The sequence below is a fragment of the Babylonia areolata genome, chromosome 1 (assembly GCF_041734735.1).
Source record: "Babylonia areolata isolate BAREFJ2019XMU chromosome 1, ASM4173473v1, whole genome shotgun sequence".
Classification (NCBI taxonomy): domain Eukaryota; kingdom Metazoa; phylum Mollusca; class Gastropoda; order Neogastropoda; family Buccinidae; genus Babylonia; species Babylonia areolata.
Window position 1 is genome coordinate 51,877,438 of NC_134876.1, and position 15,000 is coordinate 51,892,437.

Sequence of the window (15,000 nt, forward strand, 5' to 3'; positions counted from 1 at the left end):
TATGAGGAAACTCAGCAGAGCCATCACTTTGTGGAGCATTTGTTTTGGGTGCACCTATCAATAGATTTATGGTGGTGGTACCTTTTCTGGTCGTTGTTGTTGATGATGATGATGATGATTGTGTGTGTGTGTGTGTGTGTGTGTGTGTGTGTGTGTGTGTGTGTGTGATTCAGACATGCAGTGAATCTTGTTGATAGTGCTAAAGTACAAAGTATGACTTTTAGAAGACACCAAAGGAGATGACCCAACAGAAATTATTTTTGATCTGCAGAATGAACAAGTAAAGTTACTTGTGTATGTGTTGTGTGTGTGTGTGTGTGTGTGTGTGTGTGTGTGTGTGTGTGTGTGGATGAATATCTTTGTAAAAATATAGTTCTTTAATCTATGCTCACCTCTCCCATTAATCCCTTAGCGAGTTAGCGCTCTACTGTAATGTGCTCCAGAAATGCTATTTTGTAACAAACCTGACATGTCTCAGTTCATTATGCATTATCTCATCACATTTCATCTCAGCTCGTCTTCTCTTCTCTCCTATTCTCACCCCCACCCCCCTCTTATCTTCTATCATCTGTTCATGATTCTACTCTCTTCTCCCTGTTTCTCCCAGTACGTCACGTTCTCCTCTTGTCACCCCTTCCCTGCTCTCTCTCTCTCTGTCTCTCTCTCTCTCTCTCTCCTTTCTATCTCTCTCTCTCTTCTTTTCTGCCATCTCCCCTCCGTCTCTCTGTCATGCACTCGTATTATCATCTCCCTTCTTCTTACTTCTTATCATCTTTTCTTCTCACCTCTTCACTCCAGGCTCATATTGGAAGAACAGGGCATCCCTAAGATCTTGATTAATCTTTGGACAATAACGTTTTGAAGTCTGAGTTCTCAGTTCTTCTCACATCTCATCTCCTCTTCCGCGTCCTGTTCGTCAGCCGCTGGCTTCATCACCTGGGAGCAGTTCAAGCCGGTGTTCGAACTCAAGCTCAAGGAGGATGAAGACGAGCGCGAGCTGCGCGAAGCCTTCCGAGTGTTGGACAAGGGCAACAAGGGAGTCATCCCAGTGGAGGACCTCCGCTGGCTCCTCAAGTCACTAGGCGACGACCTCACCGAGGACGAGATCGAGGACATGATCATGGAGACGGACACGGACGGCAGTGGCACAGTAGATTATGAAGGTCAGTACTGGAGGGAGTAGGCGAGGGACGTGGGGGTGGGGGCACAGGCACTACTAGTGTTTCATTGCCTTTGACATTACTGTCCTCTTTTTTTCATTTTAAGAGGCTCATTATTTAGAATAAACAAAAATCAATGACAACAATAAGGAACTCGAAAACATTGCGAGAACTAGAAGCAAGAATAGGAAAAACGAATCTGAAAAAAACAAAGCTAAAGAGAATATAGCAGGGTTCTAAGATAGGTAAAACTGAACATACCATGAGAAAACACACTCCGTTCACACTCGCATGCGCACAAGCAACCATATTTAACATGTAGTACACGTCGATAGAGTGGTGTGAGCGAATTAGTGCGCTAATGTTACTGGTGAGCGAAAAACTTCGTAATTGAATACGGTTACTTAGCTATGCTCAATGATTAACAGGAAATTTGAATATGTATTGTTCGTCTATCTTCTCCATTGAGTTCATCATCGTTACTAAATTTTGTAGAATAAAAAAGAATGTGTGAAGGTGTGGGGTCTGATGAAAGACACTGAAATAACTTACAACTTAGACAGTTTTTCGTTATTCTTACAATGAAAAAAAATGAATAAAATGCAAAACGCCCTGAGTTAAACGACAGCACCTCATGTTGAAACAAATCGAAGTTTGGTACACTTGACAATGGTATGCCGACATTTAAACTGTGCGAAAATACTGTTTGAATGAAAATTAAACGTTTAGAATGATTATTATCTGCAAGCTGTATTGCATGTTTGCTTTAGTGATGGGCATTTACATTCGGGATAGCACTACAAAGGAAAAGGTATACACGAATATGGCCGAGAGTCGAGTTTGGATTCTGACAAGAGACCTTTGTGGATGAGGTTGTATTCATGGGGAAACGCTTAAAAGAATGGAGATCAACTGGATTAAATGAGAAGTAGTGTGAGCGTCGCGCATGCGTGTGTGAGTGTGTGTGTGTGTGTGTGTGTGTGTGTGTGTGTGTGTGTGTGTGTGTGATTCAGACATGCAGTGAATCTTGTTGATAGTGCTAAAGTACAAAAAGTATGACTTTTAGAAGACACCGAAGGAGATGACCCAACAGAAATTATTTTTGATCTGCAGAATGAACAGGTAAAGTTACTTGTGTATGTGTTGTGTATGTGTGTGTATGAGTGTGGGTGGGTGTGGTTTGTACAGGGATTGACTTGTTTTCGGATTGTCTTGTACAGTCAGCCAGTCTTGTGTGTGCTTGTAGTGCTTAGTTAGAACCTTGAAGCTTGAGATGATTATAGAAAACCGTGTCTAGTGAGATTTCATTTTGATCGGAGACAGAAGAGGGAAGATGGGTGGTTAGATGGTGTGAGAAGAACAATTTGTAACTGAGTCCTGAATAACTGAAGATCAACGGTTAGTGATATCCGCACACTAGTGAACTGCGCCACCAGTCTGCATGAAAACAAGCATGGGGTTTTAATTACTGCATGCTGAGGGCGGTTTATTTTTTTCTCTCTCCCTCTCTCTCCATTCATTGGATTGCCGTGTTCAGTCAGTCAGTCTGATGACGATGATTATGATGTCTATACTATGATCACCATTAGTAGGTTCATCTTTCTTCAATTAAGGCAGTGTTTTCATCCATTTCCTTTGTTTGTCAACACTCGTGTGATTCATTCGAAATTTCGTCGTTGTTTGATTTTTCTCATCGTTGTACTGACACACGTTATGTGTACAAGAGTAAATTTTATGTTCTCGGGCATTTCATGCCCTTGTCAGTGTTTCTGTTTGTACGGTTAGTGAAGCCGAAAGAAAAATCGTGTGTCATGCAGTCCATTTATGTGTGATTTTCATAAAGAGTATTTTCATTGACTCTGGTACAGAGTTAAAAATTATTTTACGGATTGTGCCTTTTCAACACAGCAAAAAGCTGTCACGTATTTCAGTCTAAATCGATTTCCGTTCCCATTTCTGTACACACGCACACGCACACGCACACACACACACACACACACACACACACACACACACACACACACACACACACACACACACACACACACATGAATTTTTATCTTCTGAAAAGCGACGTGACTTACTATGTATTTGTGGTTCATCATGAAAGGCAGATACTGAAGGTATATGGAATAAGAAAAATAATCGTCTGTCTTATACCACAGCACTAAATAATCTCCAGACAAATCCTTAATCCATAGATTATAGTTCCCCAACCCATGTTTATGAAAACAGTAGCCCATTCCATTCGAGATAACACAAGAGATTTACCCTTTCCCATTGTTACTCTTGCACAACGGACGTCGTGGTTTCATGACGTAATGTTACTAACAACATAATTGAGAGCTTCCTCTTCATGTTCAGATGCACATGTGATTGCCACATATCAAGTGACTAGATCAAATACAACAGAAGGCAGAAAAGTCAGAACAGCAGTTTACTCATTTATGCATGTAGCCACATCTCGAGAAAATTATTTAGTTCTGAGATAGAGCATCAAACTATATGAACAATTAAAAAAAAAAGAGATTGATTTACTAGTAGCCTGGGTAAAAAAAAAAACTGTATAGATTAGGGGAACGTGTAAAAATAAAGTTTCTCAAAAATAATGACGTTTTCCCAAATGAACGTACTAATACTACTAATTTCATTGTGTCCTGAATGTGGTATTTGCACACATATGTACAAACATGTTCAAACTAACGGTGATTACCTTAGGATAACAAGGCAGGCTTCTTTTGGTTGTCTGGGAAATGAGGAACAACGTTAACCATTTGGAGCTAGAGGAGACATGGCAATTTAGCAATTGCTAAAAGGGAAGCATGGTGATTTCATTGGAGGAGAGTGAGCTGAAACAGATGATGGATGAGAAATGAGGAGAGAGTGGCGAGACTGTTAGAATACCGGGAGTAAGCACCTGGCGGTGTGGAGACTGAGGTTGGGACGGGTGAAGAGTTGATCGTTGAATAAGGAAGACATAGGAGAAAACATTGAAATGAGTAGTTAAACCGAGACCAGCAGAATGTTTTACTGTATTCTACATTCCCTGATATGCGATAAAACGAAATAAGCACATATATCTACATGTATTGTGTAAGTCACGACCGCACGCATACAGCTTCATACTTTCATACCAGTGATTTCGTCGTATGTGAAAGAGACTGTATTCTGCTTATATCAGACTTAGGAAACAGGGATATGAGCTCCCACAGACCCATCACTCCCTTTGGTATGACAAAATCAAAGATAGGAAACATACATTATATAAAGACAGGTGTATTATCCAAACGCACGGATAGGAAGACTCAAATGTTCACATTGTGACATCTGGAATGAATGTGTTTATGATTGCGTGCGCTGTGACGAAGCACGTGTTTTGTGTCATACCTTCTTGCCAAATCTTACCCATCACTGACAAAGAGTACTTAATTAATGGACTTTAGGGTTCCAATCTTCAGCTTCTTATTAAACAAGAGAGGACTCCGATTGCTAAACATGAAACTAAAGTCAATAGCATAACCTATGATTCCAACCAAGAAAAAAAGGATTGTAATTTTTATTTGTTGCTTATTGAATATTTGTAGTTGTATTGTACGAATACTGTTTTGTGTAAAATGTTGCTGTATAGATCTGAAGAAGCTTCAAGGTGGATTTATCGTACACGGTTTGTGCATGTTCCACTGCGCGTTCACGCGTGTGTGTCATGTGTGTGTAATGTGATGTGTGTGTTTTCTCCTCTGTTTTGCAGAGTTCAGAACCTTGATGAATTCGAACTGAAGGCAAAGAAATTTAACAGCAAGATTCCAAGTCGCGTTATCAGCAGCTGTCATCGACAGGCGTTCATGGTGTCATCAACATACCCCATTGCCTCCTTTGTCCTCTCGATTGATGATCAGTGCGGGGGAAGAGACTTGGTGAAAAAAAAAGCATGTATCTAGCGTTGGAAAGGGACTTGCTGACTTTAGTAAAGCACGTACCTAGGCAGAGTCATACTCAAGGCTGCACTGCCGACCTGGCGCAAGACTTTTGATGACCCCCATCCATTTTTCGCATTCTTCATTTCGTTGTTAGGCTTCCGTTTGATGCTTAAGATTATTTTGGTGATCAGTAATGGAGCGAAAGCTTTGGTGGACAATTCAGAAATGCTGTTGATGGAATTTTGGATGCCATTATTTGTGTTGGTGAATTTACATCTGTATATGTTTCTGTGTTTCTGTCTCCCGCCTCCCCTGTTTCCCACTCTGCCTCTGTTTCTCAGTCTTTCTGTTTCTTCCCACTTCATTCTGTCTCTATGAAAATCTCCACTGTCTCACCAAGCTGACTGTGTTAACCATGGTTTGGATGTGGCTGTTTCGTCACAATCATATTCCTTTGTGTTTTCGACAACTTGACGTGTTGTATCAAGTTCTTCATTGTTCTCAGAGAATGGGAAGTTACGCGCCTTTGTGTTCATGTTTGTATCTGCATTTTCAATCAGCGTTGAGTAACCTTCAGGGCATGTGGACGTAGCGGCATGACTAACCTGTTTGCTTATTGTGCTTGTTGTTGCTGTCTCGCTGACACGGCCGTCTGTCCTGTTTTTGTAATCGGCTCTGTCGGTGTCTCCCTGTGACTGTTGTGCTAACTCTTCGCAGGCTGATAACTCGCCCTCTTCTCTCCTTTCTGCAGAGTTTTGTAAACTGATGATGGGCTGAAAATAAAGGCGGTCCATGCCAGCAGCAGCAGAAGCAGCAGCAGAAGAAGAAGAAGCAGCAGGAGCAGCAGCAGAAGCAGGCTGAGTCCCAGACCCATTAGGGCTCCTGCAGTCTTCTTTGCCATTTTCTTTAGTTGAGGACAGCCCGACATCCTCCGTCAACTTGCTGCCAACTTACTGCTTCCTGACTCCATCACTTCTGATCCGTTCTTCCGTTCACCGCCTCACCGCCTGCCTGCCTGCCTGCCTGCCTGACATCGCCTTCGCTTATTCTGCTTTTAATTGTACCCGTGCTGTAGGGCCCCAATACTAAGAACTAAAATGCTTTTTAGTTGTTTTTTTTATCGATCTGTCTCACTTTATCCATATTTTTTTTTTATACCCGAATTTTCGTTACTTCCTACCTACTACCATATCATCTCTGATCATTTTTTTTACTAATTGTCCAGGTAGATGAGGTTGATTCGGATTATGATCTGCCTCGTTGAATCCAAGGCTGTGGACTTCCAACTGAGTTTTTTTTTCAGGTCTTTTAACTTGATTCAGCACCGTAACATATCAATGTTTCACTAAGGAGTATGTGCTTACTGTAAAATGGCCCTTTTAACGCTAACACGCCTGCATTCGGCCTGTTGGGACTTACACTTAATGAAATTCCCTTCTACTCACTCCCTTCCTGTACCTGAATTATTAGATGGAACAATTAATCATTTTGAGTAACTCCACATTCTCTCAGTCGTGAAGGCCGCCCAAGATGTGTATGACTATATTCATTTTATTGCAATGTCTTTTTCCACACAGCGCAGTTATTCTTCTGGTCCACCTTCCTGTCCACGAGCGTATGTTATACATATTTACTTCCTATGATGACCAGACACGCTTCACTCTCTTTGTGCTTCTGTTTGGGGGTATTTGTTGAATAATCGCGCGTATTGTTTTGCTTTTTTTCTTATTGCTTTTTTTGTATGTTTGCTTAGTGTACTGTTGTTAATCAAAGAAAATTTGATACCAGACTAGATACCATTAATAGAAACAAGACTTGTTCAAGTTTTTTTTTTTTTTTCGGCTTATTTCGTTTCAGTTGTCAAACTAGAATTTTGTTTGTTTGCGTTTTTGTTAACAACTAGTGCACAGTTAGTGGTAAGTTGCTGTCCTAGCTACACGGACTGAAAATGTCGAGTTATGTGCCTTAGATCCGATATAGCATGAACAGTGCAGGTATCGTTTTTATTCCGTTGATTTGATGTACTAATGTGAATATGACATTATTTATATTATTCTCTTTAAGTCAAACCTGTGTTCATACGATGTAAAAACTAATTGCTGCAAGCCGCAAAATGGTACCACACGGCAAAACCTTTGACATTTTCAATTTGATTTCATAATTTTATTGTCATGTTGAACATGAGGTCAAGCCTACGGACTTGCATCCGCTCTAAGTGATGTCAAGGCGGTGGCATCATCGTGCTGACGTCACGCGGTACACTTTTGGTGTGTGTGATGGTGGGTAGGCCAGCGGGGAGAGGCCATGGCGCCAGGGGAGTTTCTTCTGACTGTTCATGACTGCAGATGGATTTTCTACGGCTGCTCGTGACGCCAGGTGGGTTTGTCCAGACTACCAATGGATTTCCCCAGAATCCGTATGGATTCCAGCTTGTTCATTGAGTTGATTGGGTTTTTTGTTTTTGTTTTGTTTTGGGGTTTGTTTGGGGTTTTTTTGTTTGTTTTTTTTTTTTTTTTTTTGCCTTTTTTTCTTATTGGCTGGAATCCATGCGGATACTTTCTGGATGTTCATGGCTTCTTTTGGATTGTTTTTATTCTGATTGTCCATGAACCCAGAAGTACTTCTCTTGAAAGGTGGAGGGAGGATCACAGTTGGATATTTTCCTGGTTTTTAAAACGTGGAGGGGGACAGTCTGCTTGCGCCAGTGTCCAGGTGACTGTTTTGGGGGGATCGTTCACGAAACAAGCTGAGCGCCATTTTCCCCATTCTCTTTCTTGTCTTTTCACGGCTATTGGAAAGACGTTTCTACGTTCAGAGGAGTGTTTCTTGATGGTTCTTGATTGTCGTGGTTGATGTTGGAAATAGGGCGTCTGGGAAGGGTTGTTTTTTTTGTTTTGTTTTTTGTTTATTTGTTTTATGTTTTTCTTTCTTTCTTTTTTGGGTGGAGGTGATCAAATATAGGAGGGGGTCGGGGGGGGGGGGGGGGCGGGGGGGAGGCATTTTTTTTTAACCGGGTTGATATCCTTCTGGTCGTTCATGAGATCCTGTTGGCAGGACTTGGCACAGCAGCGTGGGTCGTCTTGTCTCTCACCCTCTGGCCTCGCTCCACGCGCGTCGTTTCTGTCTTGGGACAAGGATTGGCTGTGCACCAGGACATGTTGATTACAGTTTAATTAGTAATAAAAAGGTCCAGGTTGGGCCTTGGACAAAACAAAATGACGTGGTGGGGTGTGGTGACAATGGTTGTGGTGCAATGCGTGTGGGTGCGCGTGTGTGTCTGTAAGGGAGAATAGTATTTGAATGGTTTGACTGGGACGCGATGATGAATGGTGCTTGTGTGTGTGGATGGAGCATTGACTGTGTGTGTGAGTGTGGCTGTTATGTGTGTGTGTGTGTGTGTGTGTGTGTGTGTGTGTGCTCGCTGTATTTGTCATCGTCCTTAAATCACAACCACTATCGCTTCTTTTACCTTTCCCTGACATCATTGCAAATTACAGAGCTTTTCGTTGTTGTTTTTTTGGTTGGTTTTTTTTATGTGTTCTGAATTCCTCATTTTTGTTCCTGTGGTTTCGTTGATTTCAACTAAGTAGTACCGTTGGCAGTGACCCATCTTTAACTTTATCTTAGGTAGTGGCCAAGTTTTATTCCTTTTCTTCTCATGTCTTTAATGGTGGTCACATATTCATACCTTGTTATGTTTTGGCATTGGGCTATTTTTATTATAACTTAATGTATTCACAGTGGCCACTTTTGTTTTTTTTTCTTTTAGTATATTATCAGGCTACTTTTTTCCCCGTTTTTCGTGGAAGGTGAGCATTTTATAAATCGGAATTAATTTATGTTATAATTCGCAGTGTTTTCTCATGTACCTTTAGTGCAGGCCATGACAAGGCCATGTTTCATCTTGTAAATGTAGCGCTGGTCTATTTTTACGTCTTCCTGGTATGTTTAGTAAAGATCATTGTATTTCTTCTTTCTTCTGTATCTGTGGCATCGTCTGCTTTTTCACCCAATTATCTTTCGCGGGTGTGAATTATTTCCTTCTTTGTTTGGTAGGAGTATATATATATATATATATATATATATATATATATATATATATATATATTATAATATTCATAGTGTGGTTAACATAGCAATATCCTGTCTACTGGTATATCTGAAAACTGTATCATAATCCATTTCTGGTCAATTTTTTGTCACTCTTTTCATGGAGTACCTGCAGCAGTAGCCACGTTTTTCCCATTTTCAGACGCCTTTAGTAAAGACCGCTCTTGTTTGTTTTGTTGTTGTTGTTGTTTTTTGTGTTTTGTTTCTCACGGGAAAAAAACAAAACTTTTTTCTTACTGTTGTTTCTTGCAGTTGCAGAGATAGAGTTTTTCTTCTTTGTATCTTTTGCAGTGGTCAAGTCTTCCTTCTTTCTAAAACGTTTAGAATGATTTAATCAGAACGTTTAATTTATCATTTGATTGTGTTTTCGATTTGGAAGGGCTTATTCTGTTATGTTGTTTTCGAAAAGTGTGTTTGCTTGTTTACTACTTGCTGTTGTTCTAAAGACCCTGGATGTAAATGTACAGAATTGTCAGTCTGCACGAAATACACCTGTAGAACTGGGTGTTTTGTCCGTGGACGTGATCTAAACGATTTCAGTTTTTTAATGAAAAAAAAAGAAAGAAAAAAAAGCACAAAAGGAAGGCTACTGTTTATTCATCAGTTCCCATGAGAATCATGTACACATACAAATATGTATACTTTGCAATAATTTTGCCCGTCACACAACGCCCAATGAATAGGTCACAGGAAGAAGGGATAATAGCGGATTGTGCTGTGAAGCAGTGTATTATATTGCTGCATTGTGTTGTACTCTGTTTGCACAGTACTGTTTAAAACTTTTGATAGGAGGGAGGTGGCAGAATGGTTTCAGACGCTTATCTGTCAATGTAGTGTTAGTGAGGGTCTGGGTTCGATTCCCTGTCTTCCACGATTGACTGGAAAACCAAACGGAATGTCTTGTCATTCGGATAAGACTGTAAACCGAGGTGCCGCACGCACTGAAAAAGAACCCATGGCATCAAAAGTGTTGTCATCTGGCAAAATTCTTTAGAAGAAAACCACTCAGAAAGGTACACACACACACACACACACACACACACACACACACACACACACACACACACATATATATATATATATATATATATATATATATATATGGGTTATGATGCTGTGAGGCATCTATTACTTAGCAGTTGTATTGTAGCGTATACAGATTTGTCGGAACGCAGAGACTCCTTCTTCATAAACTGAAACTGTGTCGTATTATATTTCCTTGTCACAACAGGTTTCTTCTTGTGAAATTCGGGTTGCTCTCACCAGAGAAGCACATTTCACATCGCTGGACATCTTTTCTCTCTGTCTGTATGTATAACTGATTCCTTCTAAAGTGGGGTTTTTCGACATAATTTTACTTGCAACACCTATTCGCCACTGTTGGATAACGGCTTGTCACAGGTTGATTTACGTGTGTTTAATGAATGTTACAAACTGGACTTGTGTTTATCGCCAAACACCACCCACACCTCCAGTCAAAGTCTGGTGCAAGAAGAGAACAAAGATTTCCAGTCGAGTTCACTTCATTGCAAACCAATTTATTGACATTGAAATACACACTGATATCATTCAGGCAGGGAATCGGCACACACGCGTGCACACACAAACACACACACACATCATGATCTGTTTTGTCTTTTTAAAAAAAATTGTCCAGTACATTCCATTACCGTATTTTGCTGTTATTACACACGCACACAAACACACACACACACACACACTCACACACACGGAAACACGCATCACGCACGCGCGCGCACACACACTATATATAAATACAAACACGCACACACATATACCAACTTCATTATCCTAACACTCCGCACCCCCAAATTCAGCGAATCTGTCAAAATAAAAGCGTCAAAAAGTCCCTAAAAATTGCCAAATGGTGATTGGGACCAGCAAGAAATGCTGGATGAATGAACGAATGAATAAACAAATGAACGAATGAATAAACTATGAATACATATTTAAGCATTTGATAAGTACATTAATACAGTAACTGATTGAATAAGCGAATACACAAAGGTACTAATTAATCACCCACGAAGCGAGAGTATCTGAATGCACAGGTTCAAATCTCACACTCGCCAATATTTTCTCCCCCTCCACTAGACCTGGAGTAGTGGACTGGACGCTAGTCAATCGGATGAGACGATAAATCTAGGGTCCCATGTGTAGCATGCACTTAGCGCACGTAAACGAATCCACGGCAACAAAATATATATATCCACTTTCTAGGAAAAGAAATACATTTGCAGTTGGAAAAGGAGGGGAGAAAAAAAGAATATGGGTGGCGCTGCACTGAGTGTAGAACAAAATGGGTAGGGAATTTCACACAGAGAAATCCTTTGTGACAAAACACAGTTTAATTAATACAATGCAACATCTATAAACATGTCAAGTAATTGAAGCCTTGAGTCAAGGTGACACAGTGCCATAAAGCAGGTGGGAACAAGATGGGGGTATTTGCCGTCGCCGCCGTATAAACAAGTAACACAGCTCTCTATCCATCGTGGTTCCCAATAGCAGTGATAGACGTGCTGCACAACACACACACACACACACACACACACACACACATGTCCACGCACACAAAAATCCATCATTATTATCCTCGTCATTTAATAATATCGTTCGTTAAATTGAAAAAAAAAGACCACATAAACTACTTCTAGCATTCTAATATTACTGCTGCTGCTGTTGCAACCGTAATTGCTATTTGAATCATCAAAATAATAAACAAAACAAAACAAACAAAAACAAAACAACAAAAAAACCCGATTTGCTTCATAGAGATTCAACACAGACACAAAGACTCGAACTCACACACACACACACACACACACACACACACACACACCAAACAAACAAACAAACAAACCGAAAAAAACCCAGCCTTCCAGCCTTAATCTGCTGTCGCGTCATTTGCTACCATGATTTGAACCTAAAAACCCCAGACTAAAACTTCAAAGCCCTCACTACTCAGCTCTCAGCCGACATTACTTGTATACTTTTTCTTGAAAGGAACTGATTCACACATTGGCCCCTAGATGCCTATCCACTTCAATTCCTCGAGAAAATTCTCTCTCTCTCTCTCTCTCTCTCTCTCTCCATCTCTTACACACACACACACACACACACATACACGCACGCACGCACACGCACACACACACACACACACAGAGTATTGTTTATTTCTTTATCAAGGTATGAAATCAGTTATATAAATACTGACAGTTATGATTATATTTACAAATTTTGTTAACGCCCCTTGTTCATAATGGGGCTGTGGCCTTAAATGAATAAATCATCAGTCTCAGTCTATCTCTCTGTCTGTCTGTCTGCCTGTCTCTCTTTCTCTTTCACACACACACACACACACACACACACACACACACACACACACACACACACACTTCGCCCTCTCCTTCCCCCACCCCCCACCCCCCACGCACACTCCACATACAAAGGTCCTTCAGTCCCCCCAAAATGAGTAGCCCATCATTCATCATTATTTCTGTGAATTACTGAAGAGAATCATGCGTTGTGGAAATACCGACAGCATTAGGTTTTCTCACAGAATGTCCTGCCATCAATTGTTACTTACGCCACTGAGTGCAACGCCCGTGATGACGAACACGATTTCGGAGTAAAAAGTGTGAGTCAGACTAGTGGGGTGTGGGTGTGGGAAGAGAAGTTTGGAGGGGGTGGGGCCGGGGAGGCAGGGCAGGATAAAGGGAGAGGGGGAGTATGGGTGGGTTAGTGGGTGATTACTTTTATAGTCGCCAAAAAAATATTACCAAATAAATACATTGTGAGTGAGGGAGACAGAAACACCGAGTGACAGAGAGAGGCAGATAGACAGACACACAGACGCACATAGTCACAGAGAGAAATACAGAGACACAGAAGGACAGACAGACAGACAGACAGAGGGATGTGCTGGGATCGGGGGCAGACAGACACAAATACGGACACAGAAAGCAAATGAAACAGAGCACTATTCACAACAAATTGAGAGACAGACGGACACACACACACACACACACACACACACACACACACACACACACACACTCACTTTGTGGCCGGTGTCTGGAAAGGAGGCCACCATATCCCCATCCTGCATAGTTGTCTAGCTGTCTCCTGACAGAATTGTACCACGCATCCATGCGAAGCAGTCTTTCCGCCGCTGCGGCAACACTGTCCACTTCTAACAGCGGTGCCTCTCTGTCAAATTGCTCCATCAGTCGCTGTGCTATAGAGAATGCCTTCACGGTGCTACGTGTCGAAAGCTGAACCGTCAGCATCAAACATGCGATAGTAATCACCTTTTGGAGCTTCATTGTATTTCTGGTTGCTGTTTTTTATGCCTAAACTCCGCCGCGTAACGTTAACCGCCAAGTTTGTGATCAACACAAAGTTTCCAGAAACTCAATCCTTATCAGTGCTGCTCAGTGTCACTTTGTCACCAGCCAAAATATATTTTCAGTCAGTATTTCAGACTGGGTCAAAAGAGGATATTACCAACTATTTCCGATCTTAGGTGAAAGTTCTTGATGAGCTCATGACAAAATAAACAAATAGATAGATGAATAAATCAATATTTAAAAAAAAAATCGTAATTGCACTGGGGTTTTTTTTGTGTGTTTTTTTTTCTTGTTTGTTTCGCTGCTATCTTGGTGTTGTCATCACTTAAAGAGCAGTCAACGTTGCTCAGAATATCAGTTGCATTTTCTGTTGATGCTGCTACATTCTTTCTTTTCAGGGTTTTTTTTTTTTTTTTTTGTTTTTTTTGTTTTTTGTTTTTTGTTCCTGTTGTCTTTGATTCTTAGTTGTGCTGGGTCTACCGCTGCTGCAGGCAGCTGTTGTTATTGCGGATGGTGATTTGATGTCGTTATTGTAGTGACAGTTGTTGCTGTTGCTGTTGTTGCTTCCGGAGTTCGCTCCTCTTCAGTACAGTTCTCTGCAATGATGAAGACATACCATGTCAGTTCCCAGCTCACAAATATCAGGACGAAAATTATACTCTCCCTGTCTCACTTTCTCTGCTTGTAATGTGTCTATCTCTGTCTACTGAAATCTCTCTTCCAGATATTGCAAATGAATACTTTCATGACTACATACAAATAGATACAACCAATAAAACAAAAATGTATACGTATGTACATAGACATATGCGTACACATTCATGCATACATACCAACACAACGTGAATACATACTTACATGAATTTATTGATTTAAGTAAAACAAAATAAACAAAAATGCCTGTTGGCATGATCAGAAAGCAAATATAAAAATCAACATAAGAAAACAAAAACAAACAACAACAATAACACCAACAAAAACAAACCACACACAACAGAGCACAGCGCAGCATGTAAACTCTCACCTCTTGACAATCTGACAGCGACTTGGCCGAGAGAGGTTTTGACTCGCCGAAGTTTCAACAAAAACCTGACCACAGAGCAGGATCCTGCATCATTCATATACCACCGCCTAGGGGGATTTTTCATCATCTATATTTATGTGCATGACGAAAGTTGTCTGGTGTGAAAAAAAATACAACAACAACCGTCCAATCACCAAGGAGAATAAAGTCCATTCATCAAGGACAATAAAGGCGGAAGCGTCAGGCACGTCACAAATGTGGTCGTGGCGGCCATGAGGTGTCAGTGGATGGGGCTGAGTGGTACTGGCACTGCCTGGTGATCGGCACTCACTGTCAAGGGGCTACACTTGTGCATCCCCCCCCCTCCCCCCACACACCCCCCCCCGCCCCCCGTCCACAAGTTGAACCCCCAGTGT

General features: G+C 41.1%; 1 protein-coding gene and 1 long non-coding RNA gene across 3 annotated transcripts in view; one reads left to right on the plus strand and one right to left on the minus strand.

Annotated features, from left to right (window-relative positions):
- Window positions 1-8,293, plus strand: part of LOC143283891 (troponin C-like) — a 13,658-nt gene extending 5,365 nt beyond the window's left edge. The window contains exons 4-5 of one of the 2 annotated variants that reach the window (XM_076590295.1): window positions 921-1,163; window positions 5,829-8,293. In XM_076590295.1, the coding sequence (XP_076446410.1) occupies window positions 921-1,163; window positions 5,829-5,854 (269 nt within the window). In that variant the 3' untranslated portion in view covers window positions 5,855-8,293. Of the gene's footprint in view, window positions 1-920; window positions 1,164-4,908 lie in introns of both variants that reach the window. The other variant, XM_076590286.1, reaches the window with a different exon arrangement.
- A 2,421-nt stretch (window positions 8,294-10,714) lies between these two features.
- LOC143292521 (uncharacterized) lies at window positions 10,715-14,706 on the minus strand. Its single transcript, XR_013056658.1, has 3 exons — window positions 14,585-14,706; window positions 13,272-14,156; window positions 10,715-11,730 (listed from the first exon to the last, which is right to left on the minus strand). It is a non-coding gene; the product is annotated as an uncharacterized LOC143292521 (long non-coding RNA).
- Window positions 14,707-15,000: the final 294 nt, after the last annotated feature.